General features: G+C 46.0%; 2 protein-coding genes across 3 annotated transcripts; both read left to right on the forward strand.

Moving 5' to 3' along the window:
- Nucleotides 1–422: 422 nt before the first annotated feature.
- Nucleotides 423–14,547, forward strand: cip2a (cellular inhibitor of PP2A). Its single transcript, XM_068747863.1, has 22 exons — nucleotides 423–524; nucleotides 1,792–1,939; nucleotides 4,078–4,190; nucleotides 4,415–4,509; nucleotides 4,579–4,675; nucleotides 5,647–5,769; nucleotides 5,846–5,991; nucleotides 6,079–6,154; nucleotides 6,302–6,517; nucleotides 7,672–7,834; nucleotides 7,918–8,065; nucleotides 8,921–9,020; nucleotides 9,121–9,239; nucleotides 10,353–10,521; nucleotides 11,304–11,378; nucleotides 11,496–11,606; nucleotides 11,791–11,987; nucleotides 12,910–13,023; nucleotides 13,106–13,188; nucleotides 13,414–13,553; nucleotides 13,805–14,163; nucleotides 14,402–14,547. Exons 1-21 carry the CDS (start codon nucleotides 423–425, stop codon nucleotides 13,949–13,951), a joined length of 2,682 nt encoding a protein of 893 aa, XP_068603964.1. The 3' UTR covers nucleotides 13,952–14,163; nucleotides 14,402–14,547.
- Nucleotides 14,548–15,317: 770 nt separating this feature from the next.
- chrnd (cholinergic receptor, nicotinic, delta (muscle)) lies at nucleotides 15,318–22,638 on the forward strand. 2 transcript variants are annotated; one of them, XR_011105789.1, is made up of 11 exons: nucleotides 15,318–15,420; nucleotides 16,757–16,902; nucleotides 17,312–17,356; nucleotides 17,432–17,541; nucleotides 17,734–17,889; nucleotides 18,263–18,372; nucleotides 18,504–18,704; nucleotides 20,996–21,107; nucleotides 21,332–21,462; nucleotides 21,548–21,754; nucleotides 22,437–22,556. XR_011105789.1 is itself a non-coding variant. In XM_068747871.1 (11 exons), exons 1-11 carry the CDS (start codon nucleotides 15,366–15,368, stop codon nucleotides 22,583–22,585), a joined length of 1,410 nt encoding a protein of 469 aa, XP_068603972.1. In that variant the 5' UTR covers nucleotides 15,318–15,365; the 3' UTR covers nucleotides 22,586–22,638. The 2 variants fall into 2 exon arrangements, 1 of the variants encoding a protein (XP_068603972.1); XM_068747871.1 differs by having other exon boundaries at nucleotides 21,348–21,462; nucleotides 21,548–21,758; nucleotides 22,437–22,638.
- The last annotated feature ends 6 nt before the right edge of the window (nucleotides 22,639–22,644 follow it).

Below are 22,644 nucleotides of genomic sequence, written 5' to 3' on the forward strand. Positions count from 1 at the left end.
TCCCATCTGATACGGAATTTCCCTACACCACTGAATATAATAATAAAATATCATGTGTTTTGATTGAATCCCCCACGAATGGCCAAAGCGTGATCGTCGTGGATTTATTATGGTCCTCCCCTCCCGCATTTCGAACATGGTACAATCCACTGACGTTCGGAGCTGGGAGCGGGAGGAAGTCCGTTTTGAACGCGCCGAAGCTAGCAGGGAACGAGCTAGCACAATATTCCACCAATTTAGAGGGAACATGTAAAATACTCTTAACTACTTAGTCACATATGAATCATAGGTTGTTTTCACGAGGCTAGGGTGTGTCGGTTAGTTAACGTTCACGCTTGAAGTCGGAGTACATGTTTCATGTTGAAAAGCTACCGGAGTTTGTCACCGTCTCGACCTCGAGCAAAACGATTTGATTCTCCAGGATGGACGTGACGACGTCTTTGAAGTCCCTGCTGTTGGCTATCCAGCAGGACAGAGACTGCAGGACGGCGCAGAACACGGCCAAGCTGCAGAAACAGGTGGAGGTGAGTGTTCTGATGATGGTTAGCTGGAAGGACACGGGTTCGAATCAGACTTGCTGCCTCTCTGTTTGCATGTTCTCTCCGGGTCTCTCCAAAAACATGCAAATTAGGCATGGTTTCACTAGATTGTCCGGAGGCGTGAGCAGGGGCGTCGTTAGGCCTATTTTAAGGGGGCTTCGGAATCACCAGTGATCGACTCTTAAAACAGACGGCGTCCTTTGATGCTCCATTCCTCCAGGTAGCTGCTGTAAACATCCTGTTACTGTCTAAACCTGTTTGTGGTTGTACTGTAGGGCGACGGTGGCACAGGTGGTCGAGCAGGTCGTCCTGTGAGCGAGAGGTTGGCGGTTCGAGTCCCGGCTCTGGCTCATGTATCCACTGTCGTTGTGTCCTTGGGCAAGACCCTTCACCCGCATTGTCTGCGTGAATGTAGTGAGTGAGTGAATGTCGGTGGTGTTCAGGAGGGCCTCGCTCATGTGGCTAGTAGCTTCACCACCACCAAGTGTGGAGTGAATGAATGAATAATGAATGAATAATGAATGAATAGTGAGTGAATAGTGAATGAATAGTGAATGAATAATGAATGAATAATGCACAATGTGAAGCGTCTTTGGGTGCCCAGAAAAGTGGGATATAAAACCAACGCATTATTAAAAAAACACACTGAAATAATAATAATGTCCTTGTTAGCTGTTTGAGCTTTTGTGCTCGTACGCTACATTTGCTCACATCCTGCAGCCCCCCCCCCCCCCCCCCCCCTGCATCAGGACGCAAACGTCAAAACTAGCGTTTTTAAAATTCCACATTTGATGTTAAAATAAGGACTATAAAAGAAGAAAGAGATGCTACATGTTGCTTTTAATGAAATAAGGGGCACAACACATAAAGTATTTCAGCATTATACAGTTGAAACTGTGCCTACTGGTAATAATTAAATGAACTATATAACCCATCATTAGTTCCTGACTTGACCTTTCAGGTGTCCTACCAACTTAAAATATCTGTATATATTAGAATGATTATTAGTTTGCTTCCTTTATCTCTATTTTCCCGATTTTGTCTTTGATCCACTGTGATTTAAAGGTACAGTCTTGCCATTGATCTTGTACAATGAAGTGGAGTATTGGATCAAATGTTCCTTCCGTGTTTAGATGTTCATCTCTGCAGCTTACTGGACATATACTTGATGCATGTTACTAACCGAGCAGGTAAATGAGTTCTCCTTCTTCACTGCCGTGACCCTCCAGATGTTGTGTTTGTGTATTTGCAGGAGGTTTTAGGTTTGAAGTGTGACCAGCTGCTGTCCTCAGGTCAGGTACTTCCCAGTGAGTGTGTCACCGGCCTGCTGGAGCTGGCTGGAAATCCAAATTCCAATCTGACACTGACGAGTTCCATCATCTCACTGCTGGGTCAACTAGGTAGCGTTGAGCTGACTTTGATGTTGATGACAGATGTGTGATTGATTTATACAAATATTAAGACATACAAGAGTCTTTTTAAGGATTATCTCTTTCACCGTTTATGCAAGGGCTGAAACTATACAAGATCAATAAGGAAGTTATTCATCTCTTCTTTGAAAATAAACTAGAATGAAACTGTTTATGGAATGGATTTCTTATTGATCTCTGTGTAGAATAAAGTGGAGTAGGAAAGTCTTGAGGATAATTTGTCTCCTCGTACTTTAATTTTATTTATTATTTTTTTACCCGAACTATAGATGTGCCAAAAAGAAAGCCTCTTGTTCTCATGATTTACTAGGGCGGCATGGTGGTGTAGTGGTTAGCACTGTCGCCTCACAGCAAGAAGGTATCAGGTTCTCCGGTTTCCTCCCACCTCTTGAAAATGCGATGTACGTGAATTGATTATTCCAAGTGCGGGCATGAATAGTTGCTGTCTCTGTGTGGCACCTTGATGTGCTGGCGACACAGCCCTGGTGCATGCTGGGATAGAAACACTATCATAATATTATCACACTTTGTCCTCTGTGAAATCACGATTTTTAATATTTGATGAATGTGTGTGACAAATTAAGGAGGACAATTAGAGGATGTAGTTGAGGGGGGGGTTAGTTTCTGATGGACTTGCTCCAATTAGAGGATGTAGTTGAGGGGGGGGGGTTAGTTTCTGATGGACTTACTCCAATTAGAGGATGTAGTTGAGGGGGGGGTTAGTTTCTGATGGACTTGCTCCAATTAGAGGATGTAGTTGAGGGGGGGGGTTAGTTTCTGATGGACTTACTCCAATTAGAGGATGTAGTTGAGGGGGGGGGTTTAGTTTCTGATGGACTTGCTCCAATTAGAGGATGTAGTTGAGGGGGGGGGTTAGTTTCTGATGGACTTGCTCCAATTAGAGGATGTAGTTGGGGGGGGGGGGTTAGTTTCTGATGGACTTGCTCCAATTAGAGGATGTAGTTGAGGGGGGGGGGTTAGTTTCTGATGGACTTGCTCCAATTAGAGGATGTAGTTGAGGGGGGGGGGTTAGTTTCTGATGGACTTGCTCCAATTAGAGGATGTAGTTGAGGGGGGGGGTTAGTTTCTGATGGACTTGCTCCAATTAGGGGATGTAGTTGAGGGGGGGGGTTAGTTTCTGATGGACTTGCTCCAATTAGAGGATGTAGTTGAGGGGGGGGGGTTAGTTTCTGATGGACTTACTCCAATTAGAGGATGTAGTTGAGGGGGGGGGTTTAGTTTCTGATGGACTTGCTCCAATTAGAGGATGTAGTTGGGGGGGGGGGGTTAGTTTCTGATGGACTTGCTCCAATTAGAGGATGTAGTTGAGGGGGGGGGGTTAGTTTCTGATGGACTTGCTCCAATTAGAGGATGTAGTTGAGGGGGGGGGGTTAGTTTCTGATGGACTTGCTCCAATTAGAGGATGTAGTTGAGGGGGGGGGGGGTTAGTTTCTGATGGACTTGCTCCAATTAGAGGATGTAGTTGAGGGGGGGGGGTTAGTTTCTGATGGACTTGCTCCAATTAGAGGATGTAGTTGAGGGGGGGGGGTTAGTTTCTGATGGACTTGCTCCAATTAGAGGATGTAGTTGAGGGGGGGGGTTAGTTTCTGATGGACTTGCTCCAATTAGGGGATGTAGTTGAGGGGGGGGGTTAGTTTCTGATGGACTTGCTCCAATTAGAGGATGTAGTTGAGGGGGGGGGGTTAGTTTCTGATGGACTTACTCCAATTAGAGGATGTAGTTGAGGGGGGGGGGTTTAGTTTCTGATGGACTTGCTCCAATTAGAGGATGTAGTTGGGGGGGGGGGGTTAGTTTCTGATGGACTTGCTCCAATTAGAGGATGTAGTTGAGGGGGGGGGGTTAGTTTCTGATGGACTTGCTCCAGTTAGAGGATGTAGTTGAGGGGGGGGGTTAGTTTCTGATGGACTTACTCGTTGGCAGCCCACAGCATTCTATGCATTTTTGAAAACTCATCTGACTGTTTGTGTGTTCTTGTATATTTAATCTATCAGCTGTTTTAATGATGTTGGAACCTCTGTGCTCACTTTCATGCGTGAGACGGTCGGTTTACTGCTGGAATGCTCATCCTCGCTCGTCTGCATCTTCAGCCTGTGATCACGTCAGTCGGGAGATTCTACACAGCAGATACAACCTGACCAGTACCCTGGCGTCTGTCATCCATCACCACAGCGCCACACCAGGAGAACCGCTGGTACTGCAGGTGTGCAGACTCCACTCCAGTACAACATATAGGGGGTCGTCGACTTGCAACCACAATTTTGGATTTATTAATTGCACTGTTTTCCAGAAGGAATGTAATTAGCTATTCTATTATAAGGAAAATGAAAGAAGCCCCAGTGTGCCTGTATCAAGGGCATTCTTTGGTGTTATTCAAGTTGACTAATGGATTATTTGATGAAATTATGTATTTTGCCTCTCTTCCAGTGTTTGCAGCTATTGCAGAAACTGACTTACAACACGCGTGTCTTCCACTCTACGATCTATGTCCATGAGCTCATCTCATTTCTCATGAAAAACATGTAAGACGTTTCTGTCTCTTGCCGACTGCTGTTTCTAACATGCTACTAACCAGCTTTCCATCGCCACAGCCAGTCTCACAATGATGACATCATCATGCCGTGCCTTGGCCTCATGGCCAACCTATGTCGAGACAACCACTCTGTCCAGAGTCACATCAAATCCCTGGTGAGTTTGCTGTGGTAAAGGAATGTTGCAATTTAATTAATATACCTGCCAATTACTGAGACAAAAAATGATTTAAAATAATTAAAACCTGAATAATTAAAAATAACTTTGTGATGAAGTTGTTTGTCTAACGTGAGAAAACATAATTTACAAAGTGTATATATTAGCGGCAGTTAAACCTTTACAAAGTACATGGGCTGGAGGGGATGAGAACTTGTGATTGTGAATTAATTTAGGATGACGTAGACCTGACAGAATATTAAGCTGAACGGACAGTCGACACAGACGGTTGTAGTGGTTTCTACACTACGCCATTCACTGCTTTTCAGTAGTCGACGTATTAAGTAAATAATTCATTATCATTTCACTTCACTTCACTTTTATTGACTTGTCCCTCGGAGGGCAATTTGTTTTACAGCAGTCATACATTCAAGGGACATATAAGACACAAGAGTTGAGCAGCAACATTGTACAGGTATATAATCTACATGATAAAAATAGTGCAAACAGTGCAAATAGGTTACATGCGTACATGTACACACTTGAGCAGCAGAGAAAGTGATCACTGTGTAAGGTCGCCTCCTTTCTGTGGCATTCAGGGCCCTGATGGAGAGTGGGACAAAGGAGAACTTGTATCTGCTTTTAGTGACCGGGGGGAGCGTCAGTCGAACCCCCGATGGAAGCAGCTTATATTCCGGATTCAGTGGATGGTTTTAGTCCCTGCGAATCGACTTGGCTTTATTCAGCAGGTGAAGCTGAAGAACTTCATCCAGACTGCTGAAGTTCACCCCGGCTACCTGCGATGCTACACGCACAATGTTCCTCAGGCAGCTTTTGTCCTTGGTGGCGAGGTTACCGTACCAACAGATAGCCGAGAACCAGACTCGTAACTGTCATGAGAAGAGCCGATGATGTTAGGATTAAAGAAACGAGTGCACGTACAGCAGAAATCATTTTATGTTGTGTGGTAGGAGGACGTGAAGCCATTCTATCGTACTCTCATCAACTTCCTGGCTCACAACAGTCTGACGGTCGTTGTTTTCACGCTGTCCATCCTGGCCAGCCTCACTTTGAATGACAAGGTCGGAGAGAAGGTCAGTGCTATATCTGCTACTTGTTCATTATAATTCTCTATTTAAATGTGTTTGACTTTTGAAATGACTCCCTCAGATATTTGATGCCAAGAATATCCACCAGACATTTCAGCTAGTCTTCAACATCATTGTCAATGGTGATGGCACGCTGACAAGAAAATATTCTGTTGACCTTCTGATTGACCTATTGAAGAACCCCAAGATAGCAGACTATCTCACTCGGTACACTGGAACGCAGGTTTCTGGGTTTTCAACAGCGTTTCCTTTAAGGCCACACTTAAGTCATCGAGTCGTTTCCCCCTTTCCTAGGTATCAACACTTCCCTGCATGCGTGTCTCAGGTTTTGGGCCTGCTACAGTCTAAAGATCCAGACTCTGGATCCAAGGTGAGGCTGGGTGTCTTCAGGGTGTTTTTGACAGTATGATGCAGCTTTCCTTTATTCTCTCTCAAAGGAAAAACCCGTTGCTTTAAGATCTACGTTGTTCTAAAGAGTGGGCATCAAGTTGTTTCAGTTCTGGTCTCTTGTGTACAGGTGCTGGAGCTTCTCCTAGCCATGTGCAGTGTCTCAGGTCTTCGTTCTCACTTGTGTGAGGTGGTTTTCAGACCGGTGGCACTCAGATTCAGAGAAGGTGGCCGCAGGCAGGCGACCGAGTCTGGGCTCTGCCTCGTCCAGTGGCTGAGTTCACCTGTGGAAGGTGCCGAGTCCTGCTCGCTGCAGGCATTGCAGCTGCTGAAGGAGCTGCTGGAGGTATGGCAGAAGCTGATGGAAGTGCTGTTCACCAGCGGGGTTTGGGGTTGGAAGTTCGTCTGTTAATCCTTATTGAGGACTAACTCAATCTCAATTGGTCACTAAAAATAGTCGCATGAATTTTCGAGTGCAGTAGCAGGTTTTGGTTAATTAACCCAGTTTTGTCTAATTGTATTGAAGTACTGTACATCCAGTCACACTAAACAAATTGTTGTATGTAAATGTACACAATTATGATATTATATTTAATGGGTTCACCGTAATGAGGACATATTATAAAATAAATACATTTTCCCATGTTTCTACACTAATATTTGGTGCTTTCGGGTCATTACCAATCCAAAAGCTGCTAAATTAAACCATCCAGCCAATCCTGCTCAGTTTGCTTAGTTCTGTAATCAAGTATTGAAACACATCTGGCAGAAACCTTGTCGTTTGTGATTTAAAAAGGGAGGCACGTTCACGAGGTGTGTGTGCACTTTCCCCGTGTCTGCGTGCCGCACGTCCACGCTCTGCCTGTGGTTCGTGCACAAGTCGCTGCTATTTTGTTGGCTGCACTGAACGACACAAACGTTTACACCAGCTTCAGAGGACGGAAGAACGGAACGGATAAAGATTCGTTTTGGTGGTCGTGTTCTGGCAAAAATTGACCAAAATGTTTTAGTGGATATTAATCAAGCACAAGTGATTGCAAATCAATTTCAGCTGCTTTGGTGTAAATGAAAGCATGACCTGCAGCCAGGATGGCACCACCATATTCAGCTGGCTGTGTCTCCCAGGAGGACCACTACCAGAGCCTTGCTAAATGACCTTGGTCAGATACTGGTGCACATATCCTTAAGGGGTGCGTGGGGGACCTAGCACCATGCAGAATTAGCAGCTTCTCCATTGGTTTGTGTTTTTATATTCTCATTTTGAGTGTGATTTGTGAATGTAGCCCTCAGTCGGTTGATGATTTTGTTTTCGGTTGATCATTGTCATTTTCAACTTGAATATTGAATTCATCAGGATCTGATGTGTGATTTAAGTGCACTCTTAATTTTTTTGTAGTCGGTTGTGCCCCCCCCCCTGACTCCTGTGCTGTTAGGGTTAGGGTTTTTCGCTACAGTTAGAAGCTGGCTTTCTACATGTCTATTTTCCTTCTATCTACCCAGGAGGCCTTAGCAACGGCGAGTGTGTCTGAATCGGTGCTGAACTTCATACAAATGCTGCTTCCAGTCCTGTTGGGGCTGCTGACAGTCATCGATCCTGTACAGAAAGACGCTCACCTGAGAAAACACTGCCACCGCATCACACTCATCGCCAGTCTGCTGCTAGATATCCTCTACCTGCCTCTACCTGCCCAAAGCCATCGGCCTGTTTTCCTGTCTGTGGTGCTTTTGAAGCCTTAACGCTTTCACTCCTGTGTGCTGAAGACTCGACCAGATCTCTTGTGTCCCTTCAAGTAAGTGCTCAGCTCTGCCTCTCACAGGTTGAATCCCTCCTCTCCTGTTGTCATAGCAACAACCCACTCACCTGCCTCCCTGCTGGCTCTGATAGTGATATCAGGTAAGTGGAAGTATTTTGTCTAGTGGCATCAGCAATTAATGGGCACTGCTAGTTAGGGTCTTCTTTTTCTTTTGGGTTTACCCTCCAGGTTTCGCCACAGCAACCCAACCTTCTCCACTTCACCCAGTCCTTTGTCTTGTCCTCCCCAACACCAGCCACTCTCATGTCCTCCCTAGATTGGACTGTAATGAATTAATCGCAATTAACGCAATAATTTGACACCCCTAAGTATCACTGCAGTAGTACACCCTCTTATACAGGACCGGCGCTGTGACTTGGACCATGAGGTCTAATCAAAGGTTTGGTAATCAGTCATCAACCAGTCCATAAAATAAGTGACACATTTGGATGCACGAGTATTTATGTTTTACATACATCCCAGGGTAACCCTAGTCGGTCTCTCTTCAATGATTATGCTGCTGGCTTTTTATTTTCACTCTGGATTTGGTTTTAGTCTTTCTTTTGTGCTCCTTCCGTGAGGCAGTGTTGATAACAGCAGGTCCTGTTTCAGCCAGGTGTCAGGTGTTGATAACAGCAGGTCCTGTTTCAGCCAGGTGTCAGGTGTTGATAACAGCAGGTCCTGTTTCAGCCAGGTGTCAGGTGTTGATAACAGCAGGTCCTGTTTCAGCCAGGTGTCAGGTGTTGATAACAGCAGGTCCTGTTTCAGCCAGGTGTCAGGTGTTGATAACAGCAGGTCCTGTTTCAGCCAGGTGTCAGGTGTTGATAACAGCAGGTCCTGTTTCAGCCAGGTGTCAGGTGTTGATAACAGCAGGTCCTGTTTCAGCCAGGTGTCAGGTGTTGATAACAGCAGGTCCTGTTTCAGCCAGGTGTTGATAACAGCAGGTCCTGTTTCAGCCAGGTGTCAGCTGAAGCTTTGCTGAGGATTCTGGAGATAATGAGTAAACTGAGGCAGCAGGTGAAAGACATGGAGACCAGCTTCTACAGGATGCTGCAGGTGTTTACTCGAATGCACACACACACACACACACACACACACACACACACACACACTCAGCTGTTACTCCCTTATGTGTTGTGTTTCTCTGATTTATCAGGACCAGAGGATCGTGACTCCTCTGTCTCTGGCCCTGACGTCCCATCACCGAGACCGTGTGCTGACCGGACTCTCTGTGCTGCTTGAAGCCACACCCCTCCCAGACTTCCCATCATTGGTGTGAGTCACTGACTGGGAATAACCAGAATGAATATACAGTGCTTTTCATTCTTGCATTCGTATTAATGCAGGGGCACCTCGTGGAATTTGTATTCATGGGTGTGTCCAGAATGGGGACACAGAGCATCTTAATGAGGCACATGAGAACGAACGCCATCGTAAGTGAGAGATGAGCGGTGCTGACGTGCTGTACTCTCGTTTCCTATGCTATATCCTCCTGAGACCCAGCCCGGTGACATGTCCTCGGAGGTCCACTGCAGGTGTTTGTGAGGGTGTGAGTGAACGAGTGAGACCACATTGGATGAGGCACCAGTGTGGTTGACGAGAGAATATAGATGTAAATTGAAGTTCTCTAAATAGTTTGCAGCATCCAGTTTGTATATTCTAGAACCTAAAAGGCTCTCTTGCATCCATTTCACTACAACCTGACCTGTTGGCCCAGGGATGGGTTCAATAGCTTTAGAGTCATGGACATTTGCTCTTCATCACTGTTATACCTCTGCGCCTTCATTAGCATGATGGATAACCCTCAGCTCCCCTGTTTGCACACTGCAATGACAATAATGACCAATTAAGTCAGGTAGTTGGGGTTAGTGTTTGAGACTTACAGGCCTGTTGGACTGGTGGTGTTTCATCAGTGTGTGACACGGCAACAACACCATTTATTTTCCTTCAAATCAAGTGCAGGTATTGCCATTTAATTGGTTATTATTGTTTGAGTGATGCGATTAAATAGCGCCTATTAGGTGGGATCATATGTTGCACAGTATACACCTGCTAAAAGGGACTCATCACTACCATAAATAGCATCCAACACAAACCAGTAATCACATTAGAGACTCTGATTGTGTTTTCCCTGTGTCAAACGTGATGTAAGCTCTGTTTGGGGTGGCTACTTAAATGTTTAAATATCTTAAATATGCTTTTATAGACCATTACAGCAACATCCTGCTTGCTCGTATGTGAAGATAATACACTGTTTATTGTATCCTGTTATCCATGTACAATTGTTTTTGTGATCTAAAAATGAGCTTGAAAATGTCTACTACCGGTGAAACCTGCACAATCAGCAGCTAGCATCCGCTCTCACCTCAGCACATATTTTTGGTTAAGTCTAGGAGAAAGCATTGCTGCAAACAATTCCTATCGCCAGAGGGAAGCCGAGCTGTCCCTCAAACGCATCGCGGTGCAGGAAGTCCCACCTTCTAGCACACTGGACAATTCGAGCATTTCGACCAGGAGTGTCCACAGTCTGGTGGAGAAGATCCAAAATGGCTTGGAGGTAAATGATTTATTCTTGATCTGTATGAAGTGTCCATGTTGTCTCATAATAACAGAAAAGGGGCTTCCTACAAGGATGAAGCCACATGGGAATAAACTCTTCAAGGACATGACAAATTTGGTCCTCATGGCCTGAGGGAGGGGTCTCCAAACACCTCTTATCGTCCAACCTTTCTTATTGAATGGAATTAAGCATCTGGAGAGGTGGGTCAAGCTGCAGGAGCTGTCAAGAGGCTCAACTGCTGTAGACACGTCCGACCAGAGATTAAGAGACATCCCTTTGTTCTCACGAGCATTCCCTGGTCACCAGAGTGGAGACATTGGATGTCCCATATTATGAAGAACACGTTTCCCCATGTTTCTACACTATTATGGAGGGTTTGGCTCATTATCAACCCAAAAAACAGCAAAATAAACCATCCAGCCAATCCTGCGTCGTTTGTGTAGTTCTGTAAGAAATCTCTTACTGTGACGTCACAGTGCGAAAACGTGCACGAGATGTGTGTGCACGTGAATGCACATTCATTGCGTGTACATGCAATGAATTTAGTTTCACTTTCAGAGGCTTTTCTGACAGAGCGGTCTGAGACGGACAGGGGGACGCTGTCCTGCAGCAGCTGTTTGGGACGGACAGGGGGACGCTGTCCTGCAGCAGCTGTTTGGGACGGACAGGGGGACGCTGTCCTGCTGGGACCTGCGTTAACTTGTGGACAGTGTATAACTTGGGATCTTTAAATGAACTTGTTGACCTTCTGAGTGTGAACTACGTCTTTCACTGTGTAGCTGCAGGACCAAACCAGGGACCGCCACGTGTCTGACATCATAGACGTTTATGAGCAGAAGCTTTCAGCATTTATGGTGAGTGAATAATGGATACGATCATTGAATCCTGCCACAGCAAAGACGATGCGCTCTGGAGTACCCTGAGCACCAGGTGAAATAGCGGGCTCCTTTCATCTTGCGTCTCCCTGCTAGTCGAAGGAGAATCGACTGCAGGATCTGCTGGAGGCCAAGGCTCTGGCTCTGTCTCAGGCCGATCGTCTCATTGCTCAGTACCGCTTCCAGCGAGCTCAAGCTGAGGCAGAGGTATTATTGTTCTTCTGTCTCACTGGAGGATGGAGCAGTTAGTGCTGAAAGAATTCCATCATTCAGTCGATGAATACGTTTTAACACCACTAAATCGTTTGAACCAGCTTCCAGCTCGTCCATCTGTAATGTTTATTGTGATTAAAAAGACTCCGTGATTCCCACCATCACTTAATCCCTTCAGGCTTGTAAACTGGGCTCTGTGATGCGGGAGGCGGAGCGACGGCGGGAGGAGCTGCAGGTGGAGCTCAGTAGGCAGGTGCTGGAGGTGCAGCGCTCCAAGGCCGACATGGAGGAGCTGCTGCAGCACAACGGCAGGCTGCAGCAGGACTCTGAGGAGCACCAGGCCCTGAAAGCAGCCTACAACGTCCTGTTCAACAGGTCCGACTGACAAACAGCACTTTAGTTTACAAAGGTCTTAAATGTTTACGCACATTGGACAAACAATTCTCCGGAGTTGGTTCAATCTATGAACTGATCACTTAGTTTTGTGATCTACATCCCAGTCACACTAGTAATGGTACGCTGGTGCCTCTACTTACGAATTTAATCCGTTCTGGGAGTAGCTTCGTAACGTGAGAACTTCGTAAGTAGAGACGCATTTTGAATGTAAATGCACTAATCCGTTCCAAGCCCCGCAAAAGTATGATATTTTTTTAAAATATTAATCTACCTGTTGGCTGTTACTTTTTGTCCTCTTTGTTTACTGGTCCTTTGCGGTGTTTTCTGCCTCGCGTTTCTTGAAAAACTGATCCAGTGACGTCTGCTTTTGCCGGCTTTTGACAATCCGTCGGAAATGTGCGAGGCAGACGTCATCATAATGAGCAATAGCCCGACTTGTCAACACTTTTTCCGGGTGACACGAGGGGGACACGAATAGCGTGCTGGGATACACGCATAAGCAACGGGTTGCCAGGCAGATTTTAGGCGATAGCCAATGGCAGAGCAGCTACGAGCAGCTATTTTTGACTTCGTATCCTGAAACGCCTTCGTAACGAGAGGCAATATTTTCCCGTTCAGATACTTCGTAACCTGAAACTTTCGGATGTAGAGACATTCGTAAGCAGAGGTACTACTGTATCTATAGATGACTGTTTGGTATGGGCCAGTGGCACACAGTTACCCTTAAACAGCCCAAGTATGTTTGTTTGTATCCCACCTTCCCTCTCACAAATGAGTTTAGTTACAGACACGGTTTGATGAATCCCATCTCTTCATTTACATGTAGCGTGTAGAGAACGCTTCATCAATGCCGGGTGGATACCTGGATCTCTGGTGTCTGACGGGTTGGTCTCCTCTTCAGGTTCAATGAGAGTGAGCGGGTGCTGAAGGAGCTCCAGGCAGCTCATGTCTCTCTCACCAAACGCAACGAGACTCTGTGGAGGAACCAGGAAGCGCTCCAACAGCAGCATGAAACGTAATCCATACTCTCTTCGTTCTGTGATTTCTTTGTTAAGCGGTGCATTCATGTTTTTATATGAAGCATCTGTGTTTTCCAGTATGACGTCGGTGTTGCAGGACAGAGAAGAGGACATCAGATCCCTGAAATCAAATGTGCGGCAGAAGGACAGTGACATCGCTGGTTGGTGCAGCAGCGACTTCCTCGCTAATAGTTTCTCTTGCTAGGACCCTTTGAGATGACTTTGACGGCTATTTATTTGTGGTGGATTGACGAGCAGGACAGTCAATAAAAAAAGTACCCTGGTGTTCTGAGACTAAATGAATGAGTGTCTACTGAATGTACTGCCCTAATTAGCTGGAATAAATACCCCCTCGTGGAATGAATGGTTCTCCTCAATGCTCTCAGGTCTGCGTGATGAGCTGCGAGCCGAAGAGGAGAAAGTGAGAGCGGATGAAGAGCAGAGGAGAGATCTCGAAGAGGCGGCGGACATCGTGAGGAAGGAACTGAATAAGACGGAGCAGGCTCGGAAGGACATCAGCATCAAGGTGAAGAGGGCGGGGTCGCGTGTGTTAGCCGTCTGCTCATCTGCCGGTCCACTTGTCCATCAGTGCTTCTGTCAGTCTGCCCGTTCTCATAACTTTACTTGTCCCTGAGGGGCAATTAAAGAGGACAGACAAGCAAGCAGCAGAAGGATAGAAGAGTTCTTTCACTAACAGGAATTCATTTCAACTAGAATGGGTCAACGTTTCTTATCAAGCATGAATTTGTCTTGACACGAGGAGATGCTGGTCCTCAGGTGTCCACCTTGGAGCTTCAGAGGACTCAACTGGAGACGAAGCTGAAGCAGAAGGAGGATGAGCTGAACAAACACTCGGCGATGATCTCCATGATTCACAGCCTCAGCAGCGGGAAGATGAAGTGCGACGGCAACCTTTCTCTTTGAGCAGCCAATGACGGACGAGCTCTCATCTTCCTGTTTTTATGATCAACCGTTGAAATACTTGTCCTTCAAGTCATGAGTGCTGTTTGGTGACGGTCCAGAGTCTCTTCATATCAGATGTGTATGAACATGAATGAATGCTCTAAATGTAGGACGCTAGCTGGAGCTACCTGTTGATTGGTGATGGCGATGTCAGGCATTCTTACCTGCTTAAGGTTTGTGCCCAAACTTTCCCCATTTAGAATGTGCATTTCTCTGGCATTGAAATAATATTTGAAGTCTTAAAACTCTGATCTATCGATTGGAATTTCCTGCTGTGCTATAAAGTAGTTGAAATCCAGTTTAGTCCTCAGATTTGTACTTCCTGAACTGTTAAAACGTTGAGTTATTTTGTTACAGGTTTTATCAGCCTGTTTTTTAAAAGCATTTTTTACCGGTAAATGTTTTTGACAGGTGAGGCAGCAGCATGTGAGACGACAAGATGAATGCTTTTCACTTGAAGTCGAAGTCTGAATCCACTTGGGTCCACTTCAGTGTTTATCATTACCTGATGGAGGAACTTTTCAAACGATCGATTGACATAAATAAAGTGATTGTAGCGGTGAGCTTGCCTTGTTGAGGGTTCTTCTCAGTGATCGTTCCAAGGTTGGATTCAGGTAACGCAACACAATCGAACTCGATCCTCGATAACAGGCAGCAGCGTCGTCGTGGAGACCGGAAGGTATTATCACACGGGGAGAATCAGGAGAGAACATTCAAACTCCTCAGAAAGGCTGCTTGCTGTGAGGCAACAGCGCTAACCACTGTGCCACCGTGCTGCCCAAACTGCTAATGTAATTTTCTTTAACTGACATTTTGGTGAAACATGAACTTTCACCAGAACAGACAGGAAGTCCATGTTGATCTCTTTGCAGGGGAATGTCTGTCTGCTGTCCGTCAGTCTGTCTGTCTGCTGTCCTCCCGTCCTGCAGCTGCTGCCTGTCTGTCTGTCTGTCTGCTGTCCTCCCATCCTGCAGCTGCTGCCTGTCTGTCTGTCTGTCTGCTGTCCTCCCGTCCTGCAGCTGCTGTCTGTCTGTCTGTCTGCTGTCCTCCCGTCCTGCAGCTGCTGCCTGTCTGTCTGTCTGTCTGCTGTCCTCCCGTCCTGCAGCTGCTGCCTGTCTGTCTGTCTGCTGTCCTCCCGTCCTGCAGCTGCTGCCTGTCTGCCTGTCTGTCTGTCTGTCTGCTGTCCTGCAGCTGCTGCCTGTCAGTCTGTCTGTCTGCTGTCCTCCCATCCTGCAGCTGCTGCCTGTCTGTCTGTCTGTCTGCTGTCCTCCCGTCCTGCAGCTGCTGCCTGTCTGTCTGTCTGTCTGCTGTCCTCCCGTCCTGCAGCTGCTGCCTGTTGGCTGAAGGGAGCGTCGGTTCGCTCGGCCACTCAGCCATGAAGCTTCAACGTGCGACGGTGTTCCTCGTGCTCCTGCTCACCCTGCTCTCTGGTGAGTTCACACTCGTTGAACTTTGTACCGAACGTAGTCTTAAGTCAGGCTTTCGTCAGTGATCAAATCACTTTGAGTCCTTGTGGAAAGCAAAAAGAAGCAAGGAAAGGAAAATACAATTTCAGAAGTGAAATTGTGAAATGGTTTTCGTATAACTTTAAAGAACCCTAACCCTAAAGTCAGTTGCGTCCACTTTCAGTGGCAGCTGTCACGAGGCTGAAACCTGATCAGGAGTTATTTTCCACTGGTCATTACATTAGTGTTCTGTGTTTGAGTGTTTCTTTCACTAGTAACAGGCATGTACTTCAAAGAATAGAATTAAGTCATATTTTACCTGGTTGTATTACATCCAACAGGGAAAAATTAACTCTTCGTAGTTAGCAGTTTCTTTCATAATTATTGTAAAATGAATTGTGAGAATATTTCTCAAGACTTTTTTGAACAAAGTCTGATGCTTGGTTCCAGTATTGTCGGTACTACATAATAACGGCAGTATTATGCAAGTGTCAGTGAAAACTGTGGTAGTGTTATTAGGTTGAGTATTAGTAGAAGCATTAAGTATATGACATATATATATGCTGTATTTTGAAGGGTAGATGAGGGAGATAATTTGCATCGACAGTCACCAGTGTGAATGCGTACAAATCATTTTCTGTTCAATGGCTGTCGTTAGAACAGATGGCCTTTACGTTTTCTACAGGCTTTTAGGACAAACAAATTTAAGGCGAATAAAGTCCTCTGGGTAGAGGTCTTCTTTTTTAGAGGGGCAGAAATGTATTTATTCTAAATGTTTTTATTTTGAACTCTTCTGTGTACGTGTTACATGAATTATTGAGGCGGTTCAGGCACACTCTGGTTATTTGTGGACTCGATGGAGGTTTGGGGGGGGACTGGTCTTCATGCCAAACGTGACAGAGGCCATTTTGTTTGTAGAGTGCATACATCAACTTTCACACATGAAGTACTTTCAGGCTCCTTCCTTCCGGGGCTCAGAGGTTGTATCAGAGGGTCGGCGGTCCAACCCAACACCTGCAGTCCACGTGTTTTAGTGTCCGAGTGGACATACCGTGTTTGAGAGATGTGTGAATGTCCCCCACTCCATATGTCTGCTATGGATGAATGCTGGCTTCACATTTACTGCTTGAAGATCATTTTTGTAAGAGGGGGGTGGGGGGTGTTGTGACCATAATCACTGTCATCAGACTTTAAAGAGGATCGTCATTAAAGGGGTGGCCTGTCTAATAATCACTGATAATTGATCATTCATTTCTTAAACTTGGACATGTCTGCTGCATTTATGACCCTTTTTGATACATGATAATAAACGTGTTTACAGAGTGCTGGTGCAGGAACGAGGAGGAGCGTGTCATCAACTACCTGATGAAGGAGCGAGGGTACAACAAAGAGCTGCGTCCTGTTGAGAGACAGCAGGACGCCGTCGACGTTTACCTCGCCCTCACTCTGTCCAACCTCATCTCTCTGGTAGCAAAAGCCCTTTACATTTCATTTGTATTTTGTTTTTTACTACAGCTTGACGGAGTATTTCCCTCAGTTGAAAACAGTTATATCTAAAAATAAATAAATGGATCAATATAGATTTTACTATAAGAAATAAAAAGAAAATCTTTCCAAAGAAAGTTCAGATTTAAGCGCCTCAAATAATAAAATGAGCTAACAGAAAGTCAGACATTCAACACAAGGGTTTAAAATAAGAGTTATTGAGATGATCTCAAACGCCAGCCAACTATTCTTATCATTCATACAAATACTGACAATATTAAAGTATATACTTTTGAAGAGTTTTATTGTCACGTTTTCTTTGATGTAGCGTAAATCATCCTGAGGTCTCATGAAAGGTGCCCTGTAACCCGAAGGTATTATTTCTTTATAGAAAGAAGTGGATGAGACCCTGCTGACCAACGTATGGATCGAACACGTAAGTCGATGAGACGGACGGCCATTTCTTTGGTCCTGAGTGCTGCGTTTCTGGTAACTTTGTGTCCGAGGACAGGCATGGATCGACTACCGGCTGTCGTGGAACGCAACAGAGTTTGACGGTGTGGACATTCTTCGCTTGCCGTCCAACATGGTGTGGCTGCCGGAGATTGTGCTGGAAAACAAGTGAGAGTCACTGAACAGCGTGTTTATGTACGTGTGGAGACATGCCAGGTGGTCAGTGGACCGGAGGTTCGAATCCCAGCTCTGACTGTCCGCTGTCCCTGCAGCAGTCGCCACTGCAGTGTGAATGGGTGAATGTAAAGCACCTTACAAGTGGGGGTTGTCGGGGTGATTTCTCCCTTTTCTCTGCACTAGTAATGATGCCCAGTTCCAGGTGGCCTACTACTGTAATGTACTGGTGAAATCCACTGGGGACTGCTACTGGTTACCTCCTGCCATCTTCAGCTCCTCCTGTTCCATCAGCGTTCAATACTTCCCCTTTGACTGGCAGAACTGCACGCTGAAATTCACGTAAGACACTCCAGCTAAACGGAATGGTGGTAATGGTGACCCTAACCTCAGGTCAGTGCTTCTCAAGCTGTGTGGGGCGCGGCACGACGGGACCATGGGAACCCCCGTCCCAAACATACAGCGCACGGAACTAACGGGATTACAACACAATCCAGAGTGTCTCAGACTGGAAGAGGAAGAAATACATCTCAGGGGCTTGAGGTCCAACCAGAAGGGAGACAAAGGAAGACAAGGACCTGCTAACGTGCTAGGAGATGAGCTGTCTGGGTCGTCTGTCCTAACCCTAACCCGAAAAAAAGACGGGGGGACATCAGAACTCGGATGTCATTTAGATTAAATTAGTAGAGCAAACATGTCCCATGTTGTTTTGCAGCTCACTGACATACAATGCCAAAGAGATCAGGATGCTGCTGTGGGAAAAGGACGATGAAAACAGTACACATACGGTGGAGTGGGTCATCATCGACCCTGCTGGCTTCACAGGTAATGTCCCACGCTCCAGAACAACGATGTCTTTGAGGGAATTATCACTAAATGAGGAGTAAGTCTTTCCTGTCTGCACCGTAGTAATCCACCTTTCCTCCTCCCAATCCTTCCTTGCTGTTTTACGACAGAGAACGGCGAGTGGGAGATCATCCACCGACCTGCAAAGAGAAACACCTACAAACATATTCCCATGGAGAGCAATAAACACCAGGACATCACCTTTTACCTGATCATCAAGCGTAAACCGCTCTTCTACATCGTCAATATCATCATTCCGTGTGTCCTCATCTCCTTCCTGGCCTCGCTCGTCTACTACCTGCCAGCTGACAGTCAGTGCAAACCCAACCCGACCCTAACCTCCAGATGATCTGTTTCTGTAGCTTCACAGATTCAATTCAATTCAGTTTTATTGATATAGCACCAGATCACAACAGGAAGTCATCTCAAGGCACTTTACAGGATTAGCAGGGAAAGACCTGCAGGGAAACACAGAACCCAACTTGACCCACAAGAGCAACGGAGGCAAGGAAAAACTTCCCTTTAACGGGCAGAAACCTTGGACAGAACCTAGGCTCATGGTGGACGGCCATCTGTCTGACCGGCTGGGGGGGGGGGGGGGGGGGGGAGAGAGGGAGAGAGGGAGAGAGGGAGAGAGAGAGAGAGAGAGAGAAACAAGATGCTAATGCTAGCGATATAAAGCTATACATGCTAATGCTAGCGATATAAAGCTATACATGCTAATGCTAGCGATATAAAGCTATAAATGCTAATGCTAGCGACGTGGACATCAGTGGTGAGGGACACAGGTCCAGGTTCTGCAGCACCACGGACAGAAGGACCTGAAAGAGAGAGAGGGACAAACAGAGGGAGAGAGAGAACAAGACTACAGGAAGAGAGAGATTACTGACATATATTTATAACATGAATAATCAGATAAAGAGGGAGGAGCTCAGTGTGTCATGATGTTAAGCCACCAGTGCTGCCTAATGACAGCAGATTGATTATATTGATTACTGCGTCGATTAGTTATAAGCTTTGTTAAAAAGGAAAGTCTTTAGTCTACTCTTGAACACAGAGATGGTGTCTGTCTCAGGAACCAATCAGGGAGCTGATTCCACAATAAAGGAGCTTGATAACTAAAAGCTCCGCCCCCTGTCTGCTCTTGGACATTTTTGGAACCACGAGCAGGCCAGCATTTTGGGACCGCAGGGTCCTAGTGGGGCAATACGGGATAATCATCTCTGTAAGGTAGGAGGGGCCTGACCAGTGAGGGCTTTAAAAGTGAGCAGAAGGATTTTATATTAAATCCGTTCCCTGACAGGAAGCAGAGACGCCAGAACAGGGAACATGTGTTCTCAGTCTGGTTCCTGTCAGAACCCGAGCCTCTGCGTTCTGGATCAGAGCACGAGCCGCTGCGTTCCGGATCAGAACACGAGCCGCTGGCTTCTGGATCAGAACCTGAGCCGCTGCGTTCTGGATCAGAACCCGGGATGCTGCGTTCTGGATCAGAGCCTGGGATGCTGCGTTCCGGATCAGAACCCGAGCCGCTGCGTTCCAGATCAGAACACGAGCCGCTGGCTTCTGGATCAGAACCCGAGCCGCTGCGTTCTGGATTAGCTGGAGATGTTTAATAGACCTTTTTGGGCAGCCGGACAGTAAGGAGTTGCAGTAGTCCAGTCTGGAAGTCACAAAAGCATGGACTATTTGTTCTGCATCTCTTCGGGTTAGTAGGTGCCTGACCTTTGAAATATTCCGAAGGTGAAAGAACGCAGTCCTTGAGATATGCTTTATCTGGGACTGGAAGGACCGGTCCTGATCAAAGATTACCCCCAGAGTCTTGGACGTGGTGCTGGTGGACACTGAGATGCCATCGAGTTCAACTAGAACACTAGAACAAACATTTCTGAGATGCTTTGGCCCAAGAACCAGAACCTCAGTTTTATTTAGATTTAATAACAGGAAGTTCTCGGTCATCCAGGAGTTCATGTCCTTAAGGCACGTCTGAAGTCTAACCGACTGATGTCCCCTTAGCGTCAATGAAACGTCCACACCAGTCCTGAGAGTTAAGATGCTGTTAAACAGACTCCACCAGTCCCTTCTCCACACTCAAATGATGGACATGGAACAAAGATAGTGAATCTGAACTTGAACCTCAGCAACTGTTTTCTGTAAAGACGACTTGAATCGGAATTTTAGGAAGCAAAATGTCTCAAGCATTAAACGTTGTGCTCAGATACAACTGGCTTGAGCCCTCTGCCAATAAAAGGACATTGTCCAAAGGCTCGGGAGAAGTTTACTACTTGGAGACAATCTGTCATCCAATAGTTGAATACAGGCTGTCAACATGCGGTAACAATTAGGGGACGCATGGACAGTTAAGGACAACAAACCAAACTACAGTGTGTGTCTGTGACCTGGATATTACTTCAGACAGGAGAAAACGGCTAACCTTAACCGTGTGCAACGTGAACACCCAACTTAGAACCAGGTGTTCATGTTGTTCGTTCTCAGTTCACTTACCTGGTTCAATAAAGGTTAAACAAACAACATGGCTTTTTCTGATTTCCCCTGAAGGCAACATAGATAGATAGATAGATAGATAGATAACTGATGTGTGCAGGTGGTGAGAAGATGACGTTGTCGATCTCGGTGCTCCTGGCCCAGTCGGTCTTCCTGTTGCTGATCTCCCAGAGGCTTCCAGAGACCTCCATGTCCATCCCACTGATTGTCAAGTAGGTCATGCCCCCCCCCCCCCCCCCACCAGGGAGCTGGGCTGAACTGATGGATTTGTAATGATTTGTTGATGAGCAGCAAGTATTTATTCCCTAATTCTGATCCAATCAGAAAGCTAATTTGTAATCAATAGTAAGATGATGTGTTCTAGAATGGAGGTGACCAGAAATATGAAGAGAATAAACTCCTGTTGTCGTGCCCCCCCCCCCCATCTAAACTAAAGCCTGAAGTCTGACCAGGTATCTGATGTTCATCATGGTGTTGGTGACGGTCGTGGTGTTGAACTGCGTCGTCGTCCTCAACCTGCACTTCAGGACACCGAGCACGCACGTGATGTCGGCGTGGACCAAGCAGGTAATGCACGCACACACACATCACAGCTTAATGGGATGTAGATGGACCTTTAAGCACACTGCTGCCATTTGTCCTATGTGTCCAGTTTTTTCTTGATCGGTTGCCCCGCCTCTTACGTATGTCCCACCCTGCGGAGGAAGAATTACCCTGGGATGGTGCGTTGCCACGACGATCCAGCTCAGTTGGCTACATTGCATCCGCAGAGGAATACTACAGCATTAAGTCCCGCAGCGAGCTGATGTTTGAGAAACAGTCAGAAAGACATGGACTAATGAAGAGAGTGACGCATGCGGCAAGTATGTCCAGTAAAATGAGTCTTTGTAAAAGCTGCAGTGCCCAGACTCGCCTCTATGAAGGCATTATGAAAGTTATTCCTCTAGAACCGTGTATATCAGAAGGTCATCAAATAATACAAACTTTTCAGTAAACCAGTGATTCAGCTCTTAGTCACCAAGTCATCATGAAATATAAATATTTGGCGTTGTATGCGAGAACAGGACCCAACTATCAGTATTACTGCAGTAGCATTGCCTTATCTTCATGCAGGACAACAGATGCTGCTGCAGCCATTGAAACTGAAAGGAAATTAGGGAAGGTACCTTCAGTTCAGCCACTTTTTAGTCTTCCGTTTGTCTGATTCTTCTGTTTCAAAGATACATTTGTTCAACTCTAAAAGTAAGATTGTCTTGGAAAACTTCAATATTAGTATCAATTATTTTAGAAAGTGAAAACTGTGCATATTCTAGACTTAAATGTTCCACAGAAAGGTGCCAGGAAGGACAAGGTGTGTCACTGAAAGGTGTCCAACAGCTGTAGCGTTTTCTGCACGTCAAAGCGCTTTAAAGCGCTGACACTCCGTAACTGAGAAATACAAAATATATTATAGTTTCACTGCTTGAATAAAAATACAGGAAAAAAATGAACTTTTACGTGACGTTCAATGACTCATCAGCCCCGTGTGCATGTTTGTGTAGCAGTGAAGCCGACTGAGGACGGAGGCGTCACGGATCAGCTTTACGCAGAGATCAAGCCCGCTGTGGACGGAGCGAACTTCATCATCAAACACATGCGTAACAAGAACGACTACAATGAGGTGGCTGTGATGTTTGTATTCAGCATGTAAATGTGCTTCAGAGCGTGTCCAACCCCTTTACAACAATAACCGTTTCCACGGTGTTGCTA

The sequence above is a fragment of the Brachionichthys hirsutus genome, chromosome 14 (genome assembly GCF_040956055.1).
Source record: "Brachionichthys hirsutus isolate HB-005 chromosome 14, CSIRO-AGI_Bhir_v1, whole genome shotgun sequence".
NCBI lineage: Eukaryota > Metazoa > Chordata > Actinopteri > Lophiiformes > Brachionichthyidae > Brachionichthys > Brachionichthys hirsutus.

What these genes read in the sequence shown, in the direction of transcription:
- chrnd (XM_068747871.1), top strand. Translation starts at nt 15,366, where the DNA reads ATGAAGCTTCAACGTGCGACGGTGTTCCTCGTGCTCCTGCTCACCCTG. An exon ending in CCTGCTCACCCTGCTCTCTG is followed by an intron (nt 15,421 to 16,756) that starts GTGAGTTCACAC and finishes ACGTGTTTACAG; the next exon opens with AGTGCTGGTGCAGGAACGAG. An exon ending in CGACCCTGCTGGCTTCACAG is followed by an intron (nt 18,373 to 18,503) that starts GTAATGTCCCAC and finishes GTTTTACGACAG; the next exon opens with AGAACGGCGAGTGGGAGATC.
- cip2a (XM_068747863.1), top strand. Translation starts at nt 423, where the DNA reads ATGGACGTGACGACGTCTTTGAAGTCCCTGCTGTTGGCTATCCAGCAG. An exon ending in GCTTCTACAGGATGCTGCAG is followed by an intron (nt 9,021 to 9,120) that starts GTGTTTACTCGA and finishes CTGATTTATCAG; the next exon opens with GACCAGAGGATCGTGACTCC. An exon ending in AGAAGCTTTCAGCATTTATG is followed by an intron (nt 11,379 to 11,495) that starts GTGAGTGAATAA and finishes TCTCCCTGCTAG; the next exon opens with TCGAAGGAGAATCGACTGCA.